Below are 26,972 nucleotides of genomic sequence, written 5' to 3' on the forward strand. Positions count from 1 at the left end.
GACCTCATTCCGGCGCTTACTCAAGACACATCTCTTCCCACAGCACTTGTAATATTAGTCCTCTATCCCTGCTAGATGCACTTCAGCTTATTATGCTTCTCGCGTTCTTGATTGTTTTCCTCCTGCTCCCTTTCCTGTAGCCCTTGACTGTGACCCAACATCTTGACAGCACTTAGCTTTCACCGTCCAGGATGTAGGAAGTCTCTTACTGTACTTGTGTAAATTGTAAATTGGAATCTGTAAAATGTATTATTTTGAATTGCTATGTTTTAGCTAAGTTGAACTTGTAATGATTGACGCCTTGTACTTCACTGTATTTTTGCACTTTGTTTGCACTTATGTTGTAAGTCGCCCTGGATAAGAGCGTCTGCCAAGAAATAATAATAATAATAATAATAATAATAATAATAATGGCATAAAGGTTGACACACATTTTAATAATAAGATGAATATGAATGTGAATGTAAATCTTATATACGTATCAGCTTTGATTTTTCCTTGTATGATATAAAGGGAAGGAATGAGAAGAGACTGAGTGTCTGTCTGAGATCGACTCCAGGGATGACAGCGCATTGCCAAACCCCTGTGTGTCTCTCTTAAGAGACTTGTCTACATGGCACAGAGAACAATGAGGTTTCTGCACCTTTCACAACCACACTGTCTTGGACTGACTTCCAGACACAGCTGAGCTCTCAAACCCCTGTGTCTCTCAGACACAAGCTGGCACTCTGGCTAAAAGTAAACAGTAATTCAGAAATATTGTAAGTCATTATAAATGCATGACTGCCATTAGTGAACTGTCTAGCTATATTGAATGGGCTGGCGATGATCTGCAGCAGGTCGGAGATGAGCAGGTTGATGATGTAGATGGGCACCACCATATCAGACCTGACCAGCCGGTACAGGCTGTAGATGGCCAGGCAGATGGAGGGAAACCAGATGACCAAGATTACAATGTCAATTACAATGTCAGCGATATCGAAAGGGTAATAATAATCGGTGTAATAGTCTGTGTCATTTGCAGGGGTGTCATGTTCAGTGACATTTGAGGTGTTCCTGAAGCCTGTATCCATGTGTGAGTCGCCCATGCTGTCCTGGTCAGTGGGGGCTGCCTGGTGCTCCTCTGCTCTGATCTCTCTGCTTCTCCTCGCTGCTCCTGCGGGCTTCACACGGGTCCAGCAGGCTGCTCTCTCCCTGCCCCTCTCAGAGCCCCAGGGGGACGGAGGGGCTGTGCCGCAGCTGGGACAGTCGCTCAGGGAGGCTGTGAGCGTCCAGAGACCTGGGAAAGGACTGGACAATGTGGAGCTGATATTAAATATATGTGAAGGAGTGATGTAATGAGTTTGCAGGCAACTGGGTTTGTATTGAAAGCAGCACACAAATCTGCATATGTATGATTGACATGAACCCAAACCTCAGAAAAAAAAAAAAAAAAAAAAAAAAAAAACTTTTTGTATTTCACTCAACAAATGATGCTTTCAGAATAATAATACAAATCTATTGTATCGTCTGAGGGGCTAATGGCATTCTCCAACAACACTGCAATACATATTAGAAGGGAAACATAATAACATCTACCAAAAATCAGACTGTACAAACCCTTCACAGCCTCTTGTGTTTGGATGTCTTGTGTAGTTATGTTCTTATTTGGAATGCAAGTATTAAACGTAAATTGAAAGTTTTAATTACTGTGTTTGAAATGCAAGTTAAAAGAATGTTAAAAAAATAAAGAAAATTGCTAATCCTTCAAAATGGTTAAGAGCATGAACACCATTATAACTGCTTTCATTTAATTTAATTTAATTTTACTGGAAGCATTTTGAAAAAGAAAAACTATATGATCACTATTACTGTCTGTTTATATGTATATGTGAAAACTATTTCATATGCCACAATCCCGTCTGCAATCTAGCCACAGAAAAGTGTCGTGAACGCAGCCAAAGGCACCCGTCTGCATGAACTCACTCGGAAAATACGTCACAATGCGACGCATCCACAGGCTGCAAAGTCTGCGCAACCGCGCAGCTGATCAAGAGGGACTGCGCAGGTGCAGCCGCGGCTTCAAAACAACACAGGAGCGCTGAGTGACAAAGACATGTGTCAATCAGAGACAGAGACACTGCATGTGCAGCGCCACCTAGTGTCATCAAGGATCTTATTAGATAAGTACAATAATATTTTAAAGATTGACAGTTCAACAATAAATGAATATGCATGTGTAGTGTTGTACGTATACATTATAACCTAATTTCCACGTATTATGTGAATTTGTAAGCTGCACACCTGGCAAGGAAATCCATAATAATACATACAAAATATTATATATGTGTATTTCTCTGAATGCACAGGTTTAATGTAGATTAGAAACCAGTGTATATATAATATTGTACACAAACAATCTGTTGTAATTAATCTGATCAATATGTGAGTATTTAACCCAAAAGTGTCCCAACAATGAGAAGGAATAAAGATTTCTACTAATTAAAGATAATTAACAGATCATAAAGCTACTTAATCTGATATAAACTGATTAAATGGCCCATTTTCTGATGACACTGTAAAGTGTGAAGCTGGTGCAGCACGAAGTGACCTCTGATCGCATGAACTTCTGTGATCAGGACTGACTTCTCTCAGCAGCGACGCCATGTGTCCTGCTGAGTCTGCGGCTGCGTTCACGACTCTTCTCTGCGGCTAGATTGCAGACGGGAGTCTGCGTGTGACGTCACGGTCTGCGCAGACGCAGTGTGGCCAGCGCTGGCCCTGGAGCCGCAGACTCAGCACAAGTTCATATCAGATTAAGTAGCTTTACGATCCGTGAATAATCTTTCTTTAGTAGAGTGTTTTATTCCCGGTGCACAGAACTGAGAGCAGCAGTAACTGGTGATCCTGTTGTCCCTGCTTTCAGTTCAGTTGACCCAGATGGACTAAACACACAACAAAAATCCCCGCGGCAGACGCCGAGCTGAAACAAAGACAAGGTAAAACTTGCATTTAATCAGACAATGTCTGCGTTTACATATGTTGTGTGTTATAAGGAAAGGAAATGTTATATGATGTTCAAGTACTGAAAATACATTACAGTAACTGAGATGTAAGATTGATGAAGCGCACTAACTGTTAATATGAAGGACCTCGTAACACACGCAGGACTGGGCTGTTGATTCACTGTGAACCGTGTGCGCCATGTTGGTTCCAAATTCCCTCTTGCTTAGTGCACATAAAAGAAATATGTATGAGCCAAAATGGCGTCAGTTACATAATCCAGACCGAGTATAGACTACTGTCAGAAAATGAAATTAGACGTGTATGCAATATTATATACTGTACATAATGTGTGTGATTACAGTCTGTATTCATTGCGTACGTCTGCAAAACAAAACACAAATATATAATAAATCACTGAGGTCTGTTTTTGTAATGTTTTAAACACATAAAAGTCAAGTCATGTTGAGATAAATCAACAAAATTACCTATAATAATTATTATTAATATGAATAATTGAGATACACCTATGCGTAAGACATTTATGTAACATTATTATTATTATTATTATTATTATTATTATTTCTTAGCAGACGACCTTGTCCAAACAATATATTACATTTAATTAGATTAATCGTGTTGGCTAAATAATGTTAATGCTTCAAACAGTTTTTTTTAAATGTGTTTGGTGGATTCTGCTACATCATTAGACATTAGTAACACATTCAAAATAAAAAAATATTGTAAACAAAAAAACATAAAGTTGAGGAAAAATTGATGGTGAGATCAAAAATAAAACAATCGAAAGCACAATGTATAGGATTGTAAACAGAAAAAATTATATCAAACCCCCCCTCCAAAAATGAAAGGAAATAATGTTAAAGCGAGAGCACTGCAGTCCCTGTCATTGTTTGCGATGCTGCAATCCTTGCTTTCGCCACCAGTTTCTTTGTTTTGTCGTGAGGTTGGGGTTAGAGGGAGGCGTACGTCATGGCTCTCCATTTGTGCCCCGTGCGGCTTTGCCCCTGTTTTTGAACCAAACCCCCTGGCCGACCACTGATCTTCATGCCAGCCCCTCTTCCAGCTTCCTTCGTTCTCTCCCTGCTCCTCTTCCTCCTCCCAGGGACTACACGCTCTCCACCGCCACCCCCTCCCCAAAATGCCTCTCCCGCTCTCCCTCCGCCAGCAAATCATAAAAGGTACGGATGTTAATCTTTCCACCCTCCTCAGCCTCTCTGCACATGACCCCATACTCACCAGGACCATAGATTGTGGCCCGGTTTCAGTCACTTTAAACAACCCCAACCCCAGAGCTTTCAAACCTCTTAACCATTTCCGAATTTTGCCTGTCTTTTCCCACCTATCGCGATATCCTTGGCTCCAATTTCCCTGACCAGCCCAGTGAATTCAATGTCCATCATTCTGGATCTCTCTGTTCACTTCGGTGGTTCCACATTTTACATGCATCACAAGCAGTTTTCGACCAAGGCAGCAGCCTGCCTGCAGCAGTGGAACCAGTGCGTTTACTGGGCCTCCTTGCACACAGAACTATAATGTCGGTTGTTTTCCGGTTTGCACCCACTTACATGCATTATTTGTAATTATTCCTCACATGCCTCTTTGCACTGGCTTCAGACTGTCATTCCCATAGCCAAGGGAACAAGACAAATCAATTAAATCACATACCCTTGCCCCAACACAAATCGGTGTTGTCCAACTACTGAAGTGGAATTTATAAATCAATTTGGGGACTCCGATGTCTTCATACTCACTTCCAGTCAAAGAGTATAAATACCCCATGATCCACACACCACCCTAGCGTTCGTTGTTCTGCATCCCACCCCCTCCCCTGTCACCGGCTCTCCACCAGCTCCTTGGCTCAGTCCTTGTAAGTGATCTAAAATAAAGTACATTAATTGCATTGATTCAAATACAAATTATTGAAAATGTAGAATATAAAGTAATTTCAATTACAGTAAATTAGTAATTGTCAAACACGATACAATTTGTAATTTTTCAAATACATAATTGAACTGGTATTTGATGTAATTAAAAATACAGATACAAATATGTAGGCCTAATGGTCTTTGACCCAGGTCTGGTGTGTGTTATTGTGGGAAATGAATAAATATCTGTGAATCAACATAAATCAGTTTAGTGGGGTTTTACAGGAATAGGGTATTTGTATACAATCTCCATCTCTTGCTACAGTGCTTTCCATTACTTCGCCATCTTGGCTCTCTCCCTGTATGACCCGACATGAAAATCCCCCAAGGCTTATATATTTAACACAAACTACCACTTTCCCTTTACATAAAATATAAAGCAAAATAAATGTATGTAGCGTATACTTCTTTTTTGTTTTCGCAAGAAAGTACCCACTAGGGATACGTCGATCCGTTGCTTTTGCATTTTAACAGCTACCATGTTGATATTCCAGTTGATCAACAATCGAACGCTTGAGTTTCTCATAATAAGTTATTGCGCCACGGCACACATTCATTATAACAGTTTGGTCGGGGGGCCCTGGTGCCCTGCTTGCAGTGCGGTAATCTGGCCATGAATTCGTTAGTGCTTCAAATTAAATTACTTGATGCACTAGCAACCAACTTTATAGAACCTGTTAACCTTGTGCAGCATGTTTCTGGTCTGACACTGTCTTGGCCACAACCTTAGATTTTGTCTTGTCTCTTGGCCTTAATATTGTGAATTGGGTCCAAACTGAACTTTGTGTGTCTGATAATTTGTGTATTACTTTAGATGTTCAATTTCCTATCCCAGTGGTTATAAGAAGTCCCTCTGTTAGTTCTCACATTATTAACTGCTTAACTGTAGAGAAAATCTCTAGCATTGTCAGCTATGCATTCAGTGCCTCTGTAGTGAAGGCAAATTGAGGAGCTAATTCCCAGAGCTTTTTTGTAAAACCAGGCCATTGTGAATATCCCCTCTGATGGAGGAGCAGCGATTGTGGGTTTGGTTTGTGTTTCATTTTAAAAGCAAAGACAGAGAACAACACTATGAGCGATACAGCCTGACGTGGAAAGGACTTGTGTGTCTGTTTTATTCTTTGTGCTTTATATGATTGTAAACAGCGTAATTAATACACGTTTCTGTTCAGAGATATTAGGAAGAGCTAAACGTGTAGACAACATTATATTCAGACAAGCACGTCCCATAAGAGTAGGTTTCCAATACATCATCATTTGTGCTAGTATATATGTATTTTAAATGGCACAGTGTGACTCCCTTAACTTATTACTCTTACTACAGATCTGTAACTGCAAACAATACTTTTTGCCATATTATTTATAATGTATTTATCAGATCCTTAACCAGGGCAAGTTACAGTTGAAACAAAATACACACGTTTCACGATGAATCATCCAGATACAATATAGCAGGTTATAATGTAACTAAAGTGCGCGTCTCAGTCATATCATTTATGGATGCATTTATTAAACCAGTCCTTAATGTTTTAGAGGGAAACCCAGATCTGCTGTATTTATTTATTCATGAATTTATCTTGTAAATGGACACGTTAACTGAATCGTGTTGGCCTTCATACTGGCTGTCTCTGCGGATTGTCCTGCACACCATTCACACAACACAGCCTGAAACACTGGCCAGCTGTTCATGCAATATTAATAACATCGGCTGCTATGATCCGATTATTATTCTTCAGTTTATTTTAACCAGTCAGGCACTGCACCGGTCCTGTGAAATCCAAGTGTTTAATACACTGATATTAACTGTAAGCAGTCATTGTTTCTGTATGTGGATTTCACTCCATGCTGCTAATAAAACTGTAATTTCTTCGTGATCCCACATGGCACTTGAGATATACTATATCTATATGCTATATCTTCTGACATAATGTATCTGATCTCTTCCCTGTCTGTCTGCAAGTCAAGCACTTCTGAAAGCGAAGATGTTTCCTTAGTGGGAGTGACACGTCTGGTAGCAGATGAGTTAACCGTCCATAAAACACAGACGTGTCCAGACACGTAGCCAGTGGAAACACCCGTTTATGCTAGGGTTCCCACGTGTCCTGGAAAACCTTGAAAACAGTTGACCAATTTTCCAGTCATGGAAAACACATGGAAAATGAGAGAAAAAGTAAAATGTCCTGGAAAATCTTGTGTTGTCCTGGAAAATTATTCTAACATTATGTTGCGGCAGCATTGTGAACACACCCCTGAGCCACGGCACATGGTAGCACAGGTTGGATGACATTCATTAAAGTGACCGAAACTCTGAATAATGTAAGTTGCATTATCCTCCAAAGTTAAATATTAGTCACTGCTGGCTAGTTTTTATTAGGTTTATAGATTCATGTTTTCTTCTCAACTTGTTTTAAGCGGTTGAATAATGTTAAATTGGTTAACATGTTTGGTTCAGTTGCGGAAGTTGACATGCTTGCTAGCTTGATTTGCGTTTCAAGTTTGCTAGGAGCAATAGTTTCAAATGTGTTGGGTATTGTTGAGAAAGTTTGGATAAGAATGAGTAGTAGGCCGGGGTCAAAACAATGAATGGGAGCCCAGCGGTATGTGCATAAAACCGGCTAAATACTGGCTAATAGCACTTTTTTTTACTTTGCTAGCATTGTCTCTTCAAACGTGATGCTACGTTACGATAAAATGGACCGTAACTTGACATGAAACTTTTTAGCCGTAGCTCACAGTGGGTTGTGATTAGCTTTGTTAGTAAAGGGACTAACATATGGTGTGATAAACTGATTTATACCACGTAGGGCTGGGCAATATGACGATATATATCGTGTGACGATAGAAAAACATCTATCGTTTATTTCGTTGTCGCAAATCCCACTCTTTACGGCAGTATTTTTCGTCATTTGGATGACGCTTTGCGTTCTTCCCGGTTCTTCCACACGTGCCGGATACAGGCAAGAAATGTGCATCAGAAACACAGACAAACATGGAGGAGAGTGAACTGACACAGAATAACCAACACAACCAAAAGATACTTTACACGTTCCGGCCCGCTCTTGTCGCCGGGCTGAACTCAATCTGCAAGCACCCCCGACAATATGCGATCGCACCCCCTACCCCTGCTAATTTAGATGGGTATCATTTGTATAAAATTTAAAGAATAATAAATAAAGTTTGTTTACATTTAAATACATTGGAAAGCAATGCAAACACATGCAGAAAGTTTCATTTTCTTGTTATTAAGTGGTACAACAGTTTTTACTACTACTACTACTAATAATAATAATAATATTTTGTATTAACACGTGCTGTACCAGTAAGCAGAATCGAAACGCAAGTCAGAGAAGAAATGTCCCTGTCTAGCAGATGTTAAATGTGCCACTATAAACCCGGCTGTGGTAAATCTATCTGAATCTATAGCATTTTACAGCGCAGGTGTTGCGTGATTACTGTTACTTGTGTTATTGTTGTTATGTGACAGTAAATCATACAGTGTGTATATATATATATATATATATATATATATATATATATATATATATATATATATATATATATATATATATATATACACACCTAAAGGATTATTAGGAACACCTGTTCAATTATCTAACCAACCAATCACATGGCAGTTGCTTCAATGCATTTAGGGGTGTGGTCCTGGTCAAGGCAATCTCCTGAACTCCAAACTGAATGTCTGAATGGGAAAGAAAGGTGATTTAAGCAATTTTGAGCGTGGCATGGTTGTTGGTGCCAGATGGGCCGGTCTGAGTATTTCACAATCTGCTCAGTTACTGGGATTTTCACGCACAACCATTTCTAGGGTTTACAAGGAATGGTGTGAAAAGGGAAAAACATCCAGTATGCGGCAGTCCTGTGGGCGAAAATGCCTTGTTGATGCTAGAGGTCAGAGGAGAATGGGCCGACTGATTCAAGCTGATAGAAGAGCAACTTTGACTGAAATAACCACTCGTTACAACCGAGGTATGCAGCAAAGCATTTGTGAAGCCACAACACGTACAACCTTGAGGCGGATGGGCTACAACAGCAGAAGACCCCACCGGGTACCACTCATCTCCACTACAAATAGGAAAAAGAGGCTACAATTTGCACAAGCTCACCAAAATTGGACAGTTGAAGACTGGAAAAATGTTGCCTGGTCTGATGAGTCTCGATTTCTGTTGAGACATTCAGATGGTAGAGTCAGAATTTGGCGTAAACAGAATGAGAACATGGATCCATCATGCCTTGTTACCACTGTGCAGGCTGGTGGTGGTGGTGTAATGGTGTGGGGGATGTTTTCTTGGCACACTTTAGGCCCCTTAGTGCCAATTGGGCATCGTTTAAATGCCACGGCCTACCTGAGCATTGTTTCTGACCATGTCCATCCCTTTATGACCACCATGTACCCATCCTCTGATGGCTACTTCCAGCAGGATAATGCACCATGCCACAAAGGTCGAATCATTTCCAATTGGTTTCTTGAACATGACAATGAGTTCACTGTACTAAACTGGCCCCCACAGTCACCAGATCTCAACCCAATAGAGCATCTTTGGGATGTGGTGGAACGGGAGCTTCGTGCCCTGGATGTGCATCCCACAAATCTCCATCAACTGCAAGATGCTATCCTATCAATATGGGCCAACATTTCTAAAGAATGCTTTCAGCACCTTGTTGAATCAATGCCACGTAGAATTAAGGCAGTTCTGAAGGCGAAAGGGGGTCAAACACAGTATTAGTATGGTGTTCCTAATAATCCTTTAGGTGAGTGTATATCCCATAACAACATAACACACACCACTTGCGCTATGTGTTGCATTCTGTATATATTTACCATGACAGCCTGCATGTGGTATTTGTTAGTTTTGCATATTTAATGATTAACGAAATACTTGTAGTTTGAATGTCTTTGGTGTTATATTGTAGCTTGATTGGATAAAAACAATAAATATCGAGATATATATGGTGTAGCGCCCAAACTTATACAAATATAGCGATATATCGCCCAGCCCTAATACCACGGATTGGTTTAATTTCCTATTGTGACGCGTTCTTTAGAAAACCAATTAACTTTTGATATTTGCACACCTATGAAGTAGTCACATTTTTTTCACTGTATTACACTTGTGAAAGTGGTCCCATGGACATACAGAGAGAAACATGTCTGAAATACCGTTACACTGCATTTGGGGTAAGGACCACAGTGATTTTAGAAAGCTAAGGTTCAACAGAATGCTGGGATTTGTCAGTAGGCAAAATTGTAGGCTATTATTTGTGTTGATGCAGTAATTGGTGTTCAGGCAGCAGTGGTTAAAATATAATTCATAAGTAAAGCACTTGCCAAGCATAGAACACAAAGGCCTTTCGAAAAGAAACAAAAAAATACAATAGCAATACCATCAAAAATAATAACAATATTAAAACATAGCATTAAAACAAGGCAAGAAATAAACAGGAAAAAGGAAAAAAACAATAGTAAGAGGAGATAGTAGTAAAAATAGTGACATTAAAACATCTAAAGGTTATGTCTGTATGCTGAAAGGTTCTGTAATGACCCATGTCCTGTAATTATAGGAGTGAGTGACAGAATGTCAGGAAGACAGTGCAAGTTCAAGAATGAGTGGAAAGAAGATCCCCAGATCAGGGACTGGCTAGTGGAAGTATCAGGAGATGTGCATAGGGCATATTGCAAGTTTTGCAAGAAGCCTTTTGATATTGGTAATATGGGCATCTGAGCACTAAAAAGTCATGCACGAAGTTGCTGGACAATTAAACAGTGAGATAAGAATAACATTTTTCATGAGGGTGACACCTTCAAAAGACACAGGAGAGGGAAGTAGCTGTCCAACAAACCAAGAGCCACAAACATTGTCCAGTACAAGTGAACAGGGGAAAAGCTCAGGAGCAAGGCAGCTCAGCATTTTTTTCAAGCCAAGCTGTGCTTGGAGCAGTGATTCGCTGGGTAATCAAGATGGTGATGTCACACTACTCATTCAACTCCAGCTCTGATATGTCAGTCCTTGTTGGTCAGATGTTCCCAGACAGTGAGACTGCCAAATGGTTTTCATGTGGTGCAACAAAATCGGCTTACCTTGTATGTTTGGCTTGTGTCCATATTTCAAAGAGCAGCTGATCAAAGATTTAAGAAAAGTGCAGTGCTATGTAGTGTCTTTTGATGAATGCCTGAATAAAGCGACACAGAAAGAACAGATGGATGTTGTTGTGCGGTACTGGAGTGAACGTGAAGGGAAGGTAGCTGTGCATTATTTTGATTCAGAGTTTATGGGACACACTCAAGCAGAGAAGCTTTTGTAGAAAATCAAGAGAACCCTGTCACCACTTGATCCTAATAAGCTCTTGCAGGTCTCAATGGATGGCCCTATGGTCAACTGGAAGTTCCTGAGGATATTCCAAGCAGACAAGAGCCAATTGGACCCTGATGTGCCAAAGATTATCAATCTGGGAAGTTGTGGTTTGCATGTTGTGCATGCAAGCTTTCAAAATGGAGAGAAAGAAACAGGTTGGAAGGTGGGAGATGTACTGAGAGCTCTTTGGCAGTTGTACCGTGACTCCCCAGCTAGGTGAGATGACGTCATTGAGGTGACCAAAACAACAACATTTCCTCTAGAATTCTGTGTCCATCGTTGGGTGGAAGACTTGCCAGTTGCCGAGCGGGCAATAGAAGTGTGGCCAACAGAGTAGGAGTACATCAGCAGCCACAAGAAACTTCCGTCATCTGCATCCTACTGTAAAAGAGGCCACTGATGACCCTCTTTTTCAGGCTAAGCTCCAGTTATTTGCGTTTGTTGCTAGACAGCTACAGCCTTTTTGGGAGATATTCCAGACAGATGCCCCAATGGTGCCTTTTATAGCAAAGGAACTCCAGTCCACCCGAGAGGCTTGCTGTCATGCTTTATCAAAAGGGAAGAACTGGAGAAGATAAAGACACCTGTGCAGCTGCTGAAACTGCACCCACAAGACAAAGCAATCCATGTGCCACTCAAACAGCTGGACATGGGATTTGCCACAAAGCAAGCTTTGGAGAAGGCATTGGAAAAGCTCCAGGAAAATCCAGTGAATATACAGGTGTTCAAGAAAGAATGTGTCTCCTTCCTTGCTGTGACCTGCAAGAAAATCATTCATGGAAAGAAGTCCATGTACCCGGCTGTGCGGCACATGAGCTCTCTTGACCCTGTGACCATGCTAACAGAAGCTGAAAGTGCAATAGAACTATTTGACAAACTCCTACAGGTTCTCCTGAATGCAGGATGGTACACTGCCTCAGAGTGTGACAAAGTTATTGCTCAGTATAAAGCATTCTCATTGCATGTCAGTGTATACCATAAAGCAGAGTTCCAAGATTTTGTTTACAGCAGAAGGCTTGATGAATTTCTAGGAAGATTTGTCAGTGGCAGAGCAGAGTCTGCAGCACTATGGAACCTAATTAAATTTCCACTCACGCTGTCTCATGGACAAGCTGCAGTAGAAAGAGTGTACTCCGTCAACAAGGATATTCTCTTAGAAAATCTGAAGGCGAGGACTCTAGTAGCATTGCGCTTGGTACAGGATTCAATGGCAGGGCATACAATAGATGAAGCCCTGACAAAAGATGCCCTTATGAAGCTGCAAAGTAGCAAGGATGAGGTATGTGCAGTACCTGGAGGATGAAAAGAAGAAAAAATATCAAACTGAGTTAGAGTAAGGCAGGTGGCAGATACTTTTGCTGTTTTTTTTCCCCTTGGCCTAATTTTCTGTTTTTAAGAGAAAGAGATGGGGAGAAAGTAAGAGAAAAAAAAAAGCTGAGGTGATAGTTACCCAAACCATAATTGTAAATTTGTTATTCTAATAAAGTGAAGTGCTGTATATCTGCAGGTGTGATTGCATTATTCTATGATCAATTTTTCATAATTTCTATGCCCGTAATGGATGATTTCATAGATAAGTTATAGCTATAGACTGCACGTCTTTAAAATCAGACTTCTGCAGAGAGGAACATATTAGTGTATGACATGATCCCTGTCTGTCATACCAGCTAGACCATCACTGAAAATGTCCTGGAGAATGATTTCTAGAAAAGAGTGGGAACCCTGTAAGTGTCCGGACGTGTCCGCCAGTGGAAACGGGGCATATGTTTATCAGTCCTTGATACAGTGGTTCCAATTAAATGTGAAGGATAATCTATAGTGCTGGACAGAGGCGAGTGCCATGTTTCACGATCTGTTATTTCTACACATATACACATACACACACACACACACACACACACACACATATCTAATTAGATATCACATCAGGCATCAGTCCACACTGTGCAGTGCACTCGAGTCTGGACACATCCCGAATGCAGACCTCCTCTGTAATATAGTAGTGCACACCTCTATGCCATTGTGCTGACAGGGCAAACAACGAGGCTCATATGCGTAGTACTGCAGTACAAACTTATTGTGGATGTAGTAGTAATAAATATCACCCAATACCCATAATTGTCTGTATGTATGAAGATTGTCAAACATAATAGTATATGCATTACTGCTGCCGTGTGTCCAAGACAGGTGTGTATCACCTAGTGCTGTGTAGCCGCCATATCCTTTTGATTTCCATAAGTAAGCTTGTTTTTATCTTTTGAAAATACATTACTTACACTGCACAAAGAGATGATTTGTTTATTTCTTTTGCTCATATTTGGATGTCCTATTATTATTATTAATAATAATAATAATATCATCATCATTATTATTACCATTATTATTTTTTGTATTTGTATTTTTACATTTAGTTTGGCTGAATTCGATTAATGATCCACTCTATCTGGATATCAATGAGTTAATTTTCCTTGCATTGCCATACATTTACTAGGAGTTAATGTGCCCTGAACTGTTTTATTGACACGCAATTCTAATGAAGAGAAGCTGTGTAAAAGCCTTATTAATTGCCTTATAATTGTTCGTTTTCGTTTAACTTAAGGGAGAAAAACATATATATATTTGACTTAATAGTACTTCTGAATGATGTTCTGATATAATGACTGGTGTAGGAATCGCATGAACTGTGTGAGTTTTCAGAGCTGCTGTTCTCAGTGCTGCTCTCCTGTGTCGTCTCCCCCAGGACCTGTAGAGGCCAGCGCTCTCCCTGACTCTGGGGAAAGGGCTCCCACTGAGCAGCAGCACTGGGAGCAGGAGTGGGACTCCAGTCTCAGGCAGGACACAGAGCCCACAGCTACTGAAGACAACCAGGGGCTGAGTGAGCAGCCCAGGAGCAGACAGAGTGAGGAGGAGCTCGGGACAGGAGTCTGGCCACATGGCAGAGCCACACACTGAGGGGTCGACACAGGGACTCGGGGCACTGGGATCTGACACCGCAGGGTCAAAGGTCATGCCAAAGGTCATAAAGAGCGACCCTGAGCTGGACTGCAACCACACTGTGGATCTCTGCAGGACCCAGTCTCTGGGATCTGAGTGTGGACCCAGTGCAGCTGGTGCTGAGCCGGGCTCTCCCAGAGCACAGTGTGGACCCAGTCTGCTGTCTGATCACATCAAAACAGAGGACGACACACTGGAGTGTGTTTACACAGTGGAGCCGAGGACACAGACTCCCTTCAGAGACGCACTCGGTCATCTCAAAATTGAGAATATTACAGACAGCGCCTGGGACCTGTGGCCTGAGCTCCCTGTAGCTGGACAGTGTGACACAGAGTCTGCTGCCTTGAGGACGGGGCTCAGTGGGGGGAGTGACAGTGCAGTGAGTGGGGAGAGCCCGTCATCACGACCCCATCGCCAGCCCCAGTGTAGGAAGAGCTTCATAAGGGCATCGGAGCTTATTAGGCAGCACAGCACTAGGAGACAGAAATGTGTTGCTAGGTTGCTATGTGTCCAGTGTGGGAAGAGGTTCTCTCGGGTAGCTAACCTCAACATACACCAGCGTATTCACACAGGAGAGAGACCGTTCAGCTGTGCCCAGTGTGGTAGGAGTTTCTCTCATGTATCTAGCCTCAACGAACACCAGCGCATTCACACAGGAGAGAGACCATTCAGCTGTGCCCAGTGTGGGAAGAGTTTCTCTCGTGCATGTAGCCTCAACACACACCAGCGCACTCACACAGGAGAGAGACCGTTCAGCTGTGCCCAGTGTGGGAAGAGTTTCTCTCGTGCATGTAGCCTCAACAGACACCAGCGCATTCACACAGGAGAGAGACCTTACTGGTGTGTCCACTGTGGGAAGAGTTTCTCTCTTGCAGCTAACCTCATCACACACCAGCGCATTCACACAGGAGAGAGACCATACTGCTGTGCCCAGTGTGGGAAGTGCTTTTCTCGGGGAGATAGCCTCAGTGCACATCAGCGCATTCACAGAGGATAGAGACCGTTCAGCTGTTCCCATTGTGGAAAGGGTTTCTCTCAGGCATCACACCTCAACACACACCAGTGCATTCACACTGGAGAGAGGCTCTTAGTGTACTTTCATAATGGGCAGTAATAAGAACATAAGAAAGTTTACAAACGAGAGGAGGCCATTCGACCCATCGTGCTCGTTTGGTGACCATTAATATCTAAGTGATCCAAGGATCCTGTCCAGTCTATTTTTAAATGTTCCCAAACTTTCAGCTTCTACCACATCGCTGGGGAGTTTGTTCAGATTGTGACGCCTCTCTGTGTGAAGAAGTGTCTCCTGTTTTCTGTCTTGAATGCCTTGAAGCCCAATTTCCATTTGTGTCCCCGGGTGCGTGTGTCCCTGCTGATCTGGAAAAACTCCTCTGGTTTGATGTGGTCGATGTCTTTCATGATGTTGAAGACTTGGATCAAGTCCCCACGTAGTCTCCTCTGTTCCAGGGTGAAAAGGTTCAGGTCCTCAGTCTCTCAGTAGGACATTCCCTTCAGAGCTGGAATAAGTCTGGTTGCTCTCCTCTGAACTGCCTCTAGAGCAGCGATATCTTTCTTGAAGTGTGGAGCCCAGAACTGTCCACAGTATCCATATGAGCTCTAACTAGTGCATTGTACAGTCTGAACATCACTGCCCTTGTTCTCTATTCTACACTTTTGACAATATACCCTAGCATCCTGTTTGCCTTTTTTATTGCTTCCCCACATTGTTTGGATGGAGAAAGTGAGGAGTCCACATAGACTCCTAGGTCTTTCTCATGCGTTACTTCATCTAGTTCTATTCCTCCCATAGTGTAATTATAGTGGACATGTTTGTTACCTGCATGTAATACCTTGCACTTGTCCACATTGAATTTCATCTGCCAGGTGTCGGCCCACAACTGAATATTATCAAAGTCCCTTTGAATAGCCTGTGCTGCCGAGATTGAATCTGCTGAGCCACCTATTTTAGTTAATCTGCAAATTTGACAAGTTTGCTAACTATCCCAGAGTAAATGTATCATAAATTCATTAAAATATTATCTACCATAAAACAAAAGTAACACTGCATAATGGAAAATGATTGTTAAAGCATTTTGGGCTGATTTCGATGTCTCAAAGAGTCATACCGGTATCATACCGAATAGACTTATTTGATGAGAAGAACGATTACAGCAATTACTTAATGTTAACCAACTGGCTGACAAAAGACGTTCAAATGGTGTCACTTAGCATGAATAGCCTGCAAGTTAACGGTCTGGCTAGTTATCTTGGGAAATTATAAGTTGTGAATACAGTTCAATTCAAGTACAATTAACCCTTTCCAGATGGCACATTCCAATCTTGTTCAAATTCGTACAATGACAGAATTATTAATTACACAGTGACAAGTTGGCTAATTTTATATTATATTTATATTATAATTTATATTTTTGAAAGCCCTAACGCTTAACAAAGGTGAATACACTTACATACTTGTCTGAATTTCACTTTTCACTTTTATTTGGCAATTTATTTTCGTAATAACAACAGAAACTTTCTATGCAGGACCTATTCTTTCAACCTATTCTTAATCAATCTCACTCAAATTAATGAGACTGATGAGCCTGAATTAACGTAGTTACATACAGTAATGCGCTCTTTGCATTTCATACGATTTTACCAGTTATTTAAAATATATATTGCTGCTTTGTTATAAAAAATGTGTAGTTCTGCAATTGCCGAATTTTAAAAACTGACAAAGTATAATAAGGTTGGAGACACAAGTACATTGAATATGGCACAAATGTTAAGGTCAGTGCATTCTAGCACAGGAGACCTGGGTTCTAGTCCTGCCATGGCCAGAACCCAAAAGTATATTAAACATGATATATCCCTATAGATATGTTTGGCTGCTTATACCTTTATTAGTTTCAATATTCATGTACTAGCATTATCTGAAGGCGTACTATGAAGCCTGGGCCATTTAGTAATGTGGTTAGATCACTGCACTGTGGCAAGTGAAACCTGGTTTTGAGTCTCATCATGGCTGAAGCCCTAAAGTATGTTAAATATATCATCACTATACATATGCTTGGCCCCTTACACTTCTGGTTGCAGCTATATTTTGAATAGTTGAGTTACAATGTTCATGATTTGCTTTCAAGTTTAAAGTTTGGTTTGAAGTGTGGTTTATTTGTATATTTTGCTTCACTAACACCGGTTCGCTTTGTGGCATTTAAGATTAATAATTATTGAAACGTTCATTGCATATCCTGCTTTTATTCTTAATTTTTTGCCTGTAATAAACTGTTAACCTTTTGTACAATGTATTCATGTCTCTGCTTAATTTTAATTATATTAAAAGGTATTTGTAGGAGGAAACCTTAGTTGTGTGCATTATAACTTAATCTAAAACTATTTGGGTGAAACTCCCAGAGTGGCATGGTTGGTAATTTAGCCAAGGCTAGAGTGGCACAGACACGTAAGTGACCTGGTGACACTTGGTACTGAATTGTCATGCACCTGTATAATGCTATTAATTAACTGATAAAGCGTTGATGGGTTTATCTCTCCTGCTTGTCTGTCCTCTGACTGAGACACACATCCTGGATGCCAATGGATTCAGACCAGCTACCCAGAGCAAAACAAATATTAATACCACCCTGGAATATAACTACACATCCTGTGGGCAGATTTCTTCCTCATATCTTCCTAATGGACCCAATAGCTCCCAATGATTCAGAGTATCCAGCTGGGTCCATTTTGTTAACCACAATCAGAGACTTCATTTACAAATTGTATTTTGTAGTTGCCAACTGCTTTGACTTGAAAGCCATTGGTTAACCTGATCATTAAATAGAGAAAGCAACACTTCCTCTACCAGCCATCAGCGATGACACAACAGTGTAACACACTAACACACCTGTGCACTGTCTCTCTCTCTCACACACACACACACACACTCACTCACTCTCTCTCACACACACTCAGCTGTATGACCCCCTGATATTGACTGTGTCTTTAACGATGAGCGCATCGGAGCTGCAATGCTGTTGGTCTTTAAAACGCTTCTTAAATGGCGCCTCAGGCTTCCCGTCCATTTCTCATCAGCAGCAGTAATTCACTGACACCATTGTGACCAAGTGTGTTATAAGTCACTGCTTAAGCTGTGCTACAACAAATAGCAATATAATAATAATAAAACAATACCTGCTACTTACAAATTACATAAGTAACACCCCAATAGAGCTATTAATAAATCACAATTCACAGCTACAGTTCGTATTCAATTGAGTATAGCTACATAAATCACCATTTCTCTTGATTTAAGTCCAATTCTTAATGTCCTACAAGGATTCAAAACAGCCTTTGATTAAACCCCACGGTGACCCACGGCACCTGTCGTCTGTTTTCAACTCTTCAATCTCACTCCTTTCTACCCACAACTCCGGCCACGTGTCAGAAAACTACTCTTCCCAGCATGCACCTCTCTGTCGGCAGCGCTGCGGGAACTGCGCCACACGAGTCTGCGCAGAATATGAGCATTTAGCCAACGCATGCGCAGACTTTCCGCAGACTCTGCGCACAGTGAGCACAGTCTGCTTGTCGCACCATGTACACACACTTCCTATCATAACAATAGTAAATACTGAAGCGACACACAAACAGCCTGCAATGATCACAACTAATGACTGTTGTTGTGTAATAGAGCTCTAGGTAGGAACCTTATGGACCGGCAGGATTGCGGAGGGACAGCAGTGTGTGTAGCACAGCGTGTGTGTGGCTTTATATCTATATAGTGTGTGTGTGTGGATTTATATCTATATACTGTGTGTGTGTGTGGCTTTATATCTATATAGTGTGTGTGTGTGGATTTATATCTATATACTGTGTGTGTGTGTGGCTTTATATCTATATACTGTGTGTGTGTGTGTGTGTGGCTTTATATCTATATAGTGTGTGTGGATTTATATCTATATAGTGTGTGTGTGTGTGTGTGGCTTTATATCTATATAGTGTGTGTGTGTGTGGATTTATATCTATATACTGTGTGTGTGTGTGGCTTTATATCTATATACTGTGTGTTTGTGTGGCTTTATATCTATATACTGTGTGTGTGTGTGGATTTATATCTATATACTGTGTGTGTGTGTGGATTTATATCTATATACTGTGTGTGTGTGTGGCTTTATATCTATATACTGTGTGTGTGTGTGTGGATTTATATCTATATACTGTGTGTGTGTGTGGCTTTATATCTATATACTGTGTGTGTGTGTGTGTGGCTTTATATCTATATACTGTGTGTGTGTGTGGATTTATATCTATATACTGTGTGTGTGTGTGGATTTATATCTATATACTGTGTGTGTGTGTGTGGCTTTATATCTATATAGTGTGTGTGTGTGGCTTTATATCTATATACTGTGTGTGGATTTATATCTATATACTGTGTGTGGATTTATATCTATATACTGTGTGTGTGTGTGGCTTTATATCTATATATATATACTGTGTGTGTGTATATTTATATATAGTGTGTTCAGCAGCACAATCCCGGCTCACAGAGGGAGCACATGCTGATCTCGACAGGCTCGCACTGCGGCTGGATGCACATGTGATGAAGACGACACACGTGTGAGTGTATTTGTGTGTAACAGGATCTGAACATACGAGCTGCTACACATGCGCTGCACCGACCAGACACAACTTTCGCCCAACTAGTTGCAGGGCTGCAGGCGCTATAAACCCAGAGCAGCCGCTATTGCAGGCGGGTTGGCATCGTTTAGGTTCATTGTCGTGGGTCCAGACTTGTCTTGGGCTTTCAGCAACTTGTTTTAATTGAATATATTGTAATGCACGATGTAAATAATAAGAATACACTTATAATAATCACAATGACAATGTACACATTTTCTTCAGTGTGTTAAACTGAACAGAATTAGTAAAAGTGATAGTAGCTCTAAGGTACAATAGTGCTGCAGTAGTTTCCTGCTGGGGAACTATTTCTAGAACTGGGAATAGACACCCAAACTGGTGTTGTTTTCATTTGGTCTATTGATGAGAGATACTAGCTTTACAAGTCTTGCTTTATAATGTGTAAAAGGAAGTGCAACAGTAGTTGGTCCTATTGCTGCTACAAAGGGTCCCTTTAAAGTGACAGTGATATGCTGGGGAGCACTTTGTGGGACTGGGAGTAGACACCCGCACTGCTGCCCCCCATGACACAGTTCAGTGGATTACATTGCACTGTGTGCGTTCAGAGGGTTGCTTTCTAATATTGAAAAGAAAGTCCCAAGAACCAGTCCTGCTCCCTTTGGTTGTAGAAAGGGTCTCCTTCTAAAGTGACACAGTGTTACACTGGAGTGCTATGTGTGGAAGTGTGATTGCACACCCACAGTGGTGTCCCTATGCCACAATACAGACTGCTGGACATGACCGAGATGAGCACAACATGCCGTTCTGGTTGTTTCTTTAATTAGGCCTATTAGGGGTGTGCTTCTGTTTTGCCACAGAACTGAGAGCAGCAGTAACTGGTGATCCTGTTGTCCCTGCTTTCAATTCAGTTGACCCAGATGGATTAAACACACAACAAAAATCCCAGATCGGATCCCCGCGGCAGACGCCGAGCTGAAACAAAGACAAGGTAAAACTTGCATTTAATCAGACAATGTCTGCGTTTACATATGTTGTGTGTTATAAGGAAAGGAAATGTTATATGATGTTCAAATACTGAAAATACATTACAGTAACTGAGATGTAAGATTGATGAAGCGCACTAACTGTTAATATGAGAAACCGCAACACTGAGATATTGCCAGAGATCGTCTATTTAAACAAGACAGTCAACCACCTATTTAACATTGGAACTTCTGTCTTATCCGAAGCTGTGCATTATGGGAGTCACAGAGTTCTGGTGGCGCTTTTCTCCCTATCTATATAATGGAAACCTGCCTCATTTCATATTCAAAGCTTTCTTTTTAAAAAACAAATGCATTTTTTAACATGATGCACCAGGATTGTATTAGTGACACTCCTCCTTAACATATTCCAGTTATTATTTCAACTCAAAGTAGTTTCACCTGCACTGACGAGTGCTTTATTGCTGACGTGCTGTGTCTAGTAGGGGCTTCATGAATATTCATGAGCACATCAAGCCTGAGGCCTGGTTTGGTTGCGATAGTGGGTGACTTAGTATTAATAATAATAATAATAATAATAATATTGTAATTTATAATTAATTGATAAAATAAGTGTTCATTATTGTTATATATGAAGTAAAATGTACAGAATATCATCCAACATCAAATACGGAAAATTATTATTTTTATTATTATATTATTCATATTATTGGCTGTGTTTCCAAAATACCTTCATGGCATTATAATTAAGACATCTACTACTACTTACAATGATGCTAATAATAATAATAATAATTATAATCCACAGTTATATATTATTCATGATTATTTAATGATTTTATCGCTGCCAAACTCTATCACTTATCTTTGATAATAAACCCGCCTCCTAGATCAAGACACTCTGCCTCAGTATTCACACAAATCTCCTGAATCTGTCCTAGCTACGTCTACGCAGACGGTGAAGTCAGAGGCAGACTCCCGTAGATGATGCAGACTGTTTTTGTAGTTACTAGAATGCAGCCAGTATCTAAATAAATGTGATTGACACGGATACTATCCAATCAGAGGCAAAACATTGACAGGTAGCGGGACGACCCATCATTTAATTTGAGAAATAATTGATTGACACACATTCTATTCAATTAGAGGCAGTAATGGAAAAAAACACCCAAATTTGATCTACCCACACGAGCCCATTTTTTCACGAACACTGTCATTAAAAATAGCCCAGTTGCCGGGAAACTGTATGGGCTCAAATTAGCGCCATAAGTATCGCATCCATTTTTCTTTTATTGTAAACAGAAAAAAAAAAACGAGAAAAAATTGATGTTGAGATAAATTAAAAAATCGAATGCAAAATGTATAGAATTCTAAACAATTTTTTTTTTTTATCTAAAGCAAAAAAAAAATCTTGACAGCAAATGTTAAATCGAGAGCAAAACTCGCTGCAGTCGCTGTCTTTGCTTGCGATGCTGCGATCTTTGCTTTCGCCACCAGTTTCTTTGCTTTCAATTTTTTTTTTTTTCGTTTTGGTGCTGTATTGTCGTGAGGGCGGGATTTACAGGGAGTCGTGGATCCTGGGTCTCCATTGGTCCATCAGGTTTGAGTGACGGTTCTTCTAACCCAATCAGTGAGCAGGTGGGCTGGTCTAGATGGTATCGACTGTCTCGGTTTCAACAGCAGTGCCGGTTCAGCGACTCATTAAACACCCTGTGTGGGCAGACCTGCAGCCAAGAGCCTCACGACATACCAGTGCTAAAACTCGTAAACGAAGAAAATAAATCGAATGCAAAAAAACTGGTGGAGCAAGCAAAAATTGCAGCATCGCAAGCAAAGACAGCGACTGCAGGCGAGTTTTGCTCTCGATTTAACATTTTTTGTAACAATTTTTTTTTTTCTTTTTTACAATATGTATTTTTTTTAATGCTAATTTGAGCCCATAAAACTGCCCTATCTGGCAACACTGGCTCTGTGTGAAGAGAGAGACAATGAAATGCACTGGGGGGGCGGAGACTGGAGCATCTAAAGCGCACTGAGGTGCTTCTGACACATACTTGTCCCGAGTTCATTTTTTATTCTTGCAATTTGCGTAAATTAGTGCGAAGCCAAAGTCAGCAGACACGCTAGAGCCAGCATCAGCACCAGGTGCCTCAGACGAACAGCTAAAGACCCCCTTTAAAACATAAATACATTACAAAACAGTGTACATGGTACACTTTGGAGAAGAGCTGCCTTTATTGGCTATTTCTTCTTTTTTGTTTTCGCTTGAGGTAACCCGCTCGGGATACGTCGATCCATTGCTTTTGCTTTTTAACAGCAACGTGTTGATATTCCAGTGAACGCCTCAACATTGAACGCTTGAGTTTCTCGTAATAATTTTTTTAGACGCGGCACAAATTAATTATAGCAGTGTGGTCGGGGGACCCTGGTCGTCAGTTGCCCCGCTTGCAGTGCAGTAATTTGGCCATTAATTAGTTTGTGCTTCAAATTAAATTACTTAATTTTAAAATTGTAAGGAATAAAACACCAACATCAGAATCCGCCCATCACTGTAGCTTTAGTCTTCTCCATAATGTGTCTCCATGTAAGAACTCCAGGCTGTGCTCTCACTGTCTGACTTCATACATGCTCCCAGTTTATATGCTGACTGGACACTTTATTAGCACTTCTGAATGATGTTCTGATATAATGACTGGTGTAGGAATCGCATGAACTGTGTGAGTTTTCAGAGCTGCTGTTCTCAGCGCTGCTCTCCTGTGTCGTCTCTCCCTCAGGAGCTGTAGAGGCCAGCGCTGTCCCTGACTCTGGGGAAAGGGCTCCCACTGAGCAGCAGCACTGGGAGCAGGAGTGGGACTCCAGTCTGAGGCAGGACACAGAGCCCACAGCTACTGAAGACAACCAGGGACTGAGTGAGCAGCCCAGGAGCAGACAGAGTGAGGAGGAGCTCAGGGGACAGGAGTCTGGCCACATGGCAGAGCCACACACTGAGGGGTCGACACATGGACTCGGGGCACTGGGATCTGACACTGCAGGGTCAAAGGTCATGCCAAAGTTCATAAAGAGCGACCCTGAGCTGGACTGCACCCACACTGCGGATCTCTGCAGGACCCAGTCTCTGGGATCTGAGTGTGGACCCAGTGCAGCTGGTGCTGAGCCGGGCTCTCCCAGAACACAGTGTGGACCCAGTCTGCTGTCTGATCACATCAAAACAGAGGACGACACACTGGAGTGTGTTTACACAGTGGAGCCGAGGACACAGACTCCCTTCAGAGACGCACTCAGTCATTTCAAAATTGAGAATATTACAGACAGCGCTTGGGACCTGTGGCCTGAGCTCCCTGTAGCTGGACAGTGTGGCCCAGAGTCTGCTGGCTTGAGGACAGGGCTCAGTGGGGGGAGTGACAGTGCAATGAGGGGGGAGAGCCCATCATCACAGCACAGACAGCTGCATCCCAGACCCCCTAGACCACCTCGCTCCTCCAGCTCCCCCTCCTCACCACTGCAGCGTGGAAAACAGCGTCCCCATCGCCAGCCCCAGAGTAGGAAGAGCTTCACAGGAGCATCAGAGCTTATTAGGCAGCATCGCACTCTCAGAGAGAAGAAGTTCAACTGTGTCCAGTGTGGGAAGAGTTTCTCTGAAGTAGCTAACTTAAAAGTACACCAGCGCATTCACACAGGAGAGAAACCATTCAGCTGTGCCCATTGTGGGAAGGCCTTCTCTAGTGCATCTAATCTCAACGTACACCAGCGCATTCACACAGGAGAAAGACCGTTCAGCTGTGCCCAGTGTGGGAAGGCTTTCACTCGGGCATCAGACCTTAACACACACCAGCGTGTTCACACAGGACAGAGACCGTTCCGCTGTATCCAATGTGCAAAGTGTTTCTCTCAAGTGGCTAACCTCAACAGACACCAGCGCATTCACACAGGAGAGAAACCATTCTACTGTGCCCAGTGTGGGAAGAGTTTCTCTCATGCAAGTAACCTCAACAGACACCAGCGCATTCACACAGGAGAGAAACCGTTCTACTGTACCCAGTGTGGGAAGAGTTTCTCTCATGCATCTATCCTCAAGAAACACCAGCGCATTCACACAGGAGAGAGACCGTACTGCTGTGCCCAGTGTGGGAAGAGTTTCTTTCAGGCAGAACACCTCAACACACACCAGCACATTCACACAGGAGAGAGACCGTACTGCTGTGTCCACTGTGGGAAGAACTTCTCTGATGCATCTAACCTCAAGAGACACCAGCGCATTCACACAAGGTAGAGACCGTAACGCCCAAATGTGGGAAGGGTTTCACCAAAATGTTACTCATAGTCTTGGGTGGGCATTGTTGTTGTTGTTATTTCTGTTGTTATTAAAGTATTAAACCATCATCCAAGGTATTTTACATGGCTTGTCAGTTATTAACATGCATTGTCTTCTAGAGACAGTGTTTAACGTGTGGTAGAAGAAAGATTTGGAGTAGGCAGTTCTAATCAGAATTTGTTAGGTGCACGGGAAAAACAGCAAGACACGAAACCCAAAGGTATTAAACAAGTATTGTTTTCAAACTTCTCAAGGAAGCACAACGCTTATATATTCCTTCTGGGACACACCCTCAAGGGGTTTAACATTTTATAAACTGTCTAATTGACCATTTCTAATAACTATAGCAGTGATTTCATTCTAAACTAAGCCTTCCCATCTCTTCAATATTATAATCATTACTCATGAATAATAATAATTAACCTCTATATTACCAGCTACACTGGAAAGTCGATTGCAGTTAATTTGTTGCAAGAAAGGAATGTAAATTGTCAATGTAAGAACATTTTGATATGCTTGGTTTTTCAGTCAATCAAATAAATAGTTGAACTGAAAACTCATCGCTCAATTGGTTTCTCTTTTAAGATTCTTTTTAGAGGGAAGAGGCGGTGAAGTCACAGATGAGCAATAATCATTTATTTGTGACAAAAATAGGAAACTAATATCATTCAATTATATTACTGAAAATAAATAATATTAAGCTTCTGCTGGATTACAGAAAGAAACAATACTTGATTTCTCCTTTACTCCTCACAGGGCAGCTTAGGTCAGTCTCTGTTCCTCCTGCTCTTCTCTTGTCATTGTCTTCTTTGAACTTACTACAACTAAATTATCTTTGTTTGTCCCTAGTTTTGGATGGTTTCTTTTCAACCATATTGATATAAATGTAACTTAGAAGTGGGGGGTCTTTGGAATTTGGATAGGAGCCAATCTGAGGACAGGTATCTTTTGGACTCTGGACACATAGTTAAGCTAGGGTCTACCAAGGACTCCTTGGAATTCAGGAAACTAGGATAAAGGGAAGAAGTCTGTTTCCTGTACCAAACCAGATAGCATTGAATTTCCCATAGAAAAATACATTCTAACATATAATATCTTACACTGATAACCAAGGAGGGAGTAGCAGAAAAGTAACTGAACAGGGTCACAGCACACAAAGGACAAAGGCAGTATAGGATTTCTATATTTGTCCTCTACACACCTGTGACATCATCACAATGAGATTGTATCCACACGATCAGCCGCACTGTGCAAACTGATGAGCTCTTACTGAGTGTACTTTCATAATGGACAGTAATGTGTATCATTTTTCGGACTAAAGCACTTTGAGAGTCCCAAAATACTCAATACTTCTAAAAAATACAGAGAACGCTACGGAGATGAGAAATGCACTGGCTGGGTGTGACATCACAAGTGGAACACAGTAACATGAAGGGAAGAGCTGCCCAACTTGTAACCAAGGGAACCAAGGGACATTTTTTAAGAAACAAAACAAAAAAACTAACATTTAGAAGCCTGTATGATTCAGCAAATTGACAAAACATTGAGTGACAGTGAGTGCAAATTAAATAAGAAAACCTAACTCATGCATCAGGTGGTTAAGTTCAAACATTTTTAAATTTTGAAGCATTCAATTTACAAAGTAGTAAGCAAGTGAAAATCATGCATTACAGGACAGGAATTTTCACAGGCACCCCACGGAAATACTTCCACCAGGTTATTTTGTGCAACTATATCCATTAAAATT

General features: G+C 41.3%; 2 protein-coding genes across 2 annotated transcripts; both read left to right on the plus strand.

Moving 5' to 3' along the window:
- The first annotated feature begins 2,738 nt into the window (after positions 1–2,738).
- LOC136768299 (zinc finger protein 239) lies at positions 2,739–17,597 on the plus strand. Its single transcript, XM_066722434.1, has 2 exons — positions 2,739–2,978; positions 14,040–17,597. The coding sequence occupies exon 2, from the start codon at positions 14,232–14,234 to the stop codon at positions 15,288–15,290; it is 1,059 nt and encodes a 352-aa protein (XP_066578531.1). The 5' UTR covers positions 2,739–2,978; positions 14,040–14,231; the 3' UTR covers positions 15,291–17,597.
- Positions 17,598–19,803: 2,206 nt separating this feature from the next.
- Positions 19,804–25,293, plus strand: LOC136768292 (zinc finger protein 391-like). Its single transcript, XM_066722426.1, has 2 exons — positions 19,804–19,909; positions 23,688–25,293. The coding sequence occupies exon 2, from the start codon at positions 23,882–23,884 to the stop codon at positions 25,181–25,183; it is 1,302 nt and encodes a 433-aa protein (XP_066578523.1). The 5' UTR covers positions 19,804–19,909; positions 23,688–23,881; the 3' UTR covers positions 25,184–25,293.
- Positions 25,294–26,972: the final 1,679 nt, after the last annotated feature.

The sequence above is a fragment of the Amia ocellicauda genome, chromosome 14, assembly GCF_036373705.1.
Source record: "Amia ocellicauda isolate fAmiCal2 chromosome 14, fAmiCal2.hap1, whole genome shotgun sequence".
NCBI lineage: Eukaryota > Metazoa > Chordata > Actinopteri > Amiiformes > Amiidae > Amia > Amia ocellicauda.

What these genes read in the sequence shown, in the direction of transcription:
- LOC136768299 (XM_066722434.1), top strand. Translation starts at nt 14,232, where the DNA reads ATGGCAGAGCCACACACTGAGGGGTCGACACAGGGACTCGGGGCACTG.
- LOC136768292 (XM_066722426.1), top strand. Translation starts at nt 23,882, where the DNA reads ATGGCAGAGCCACACACTGAGGGGTCGACACATGGACTCGGGGCACTG.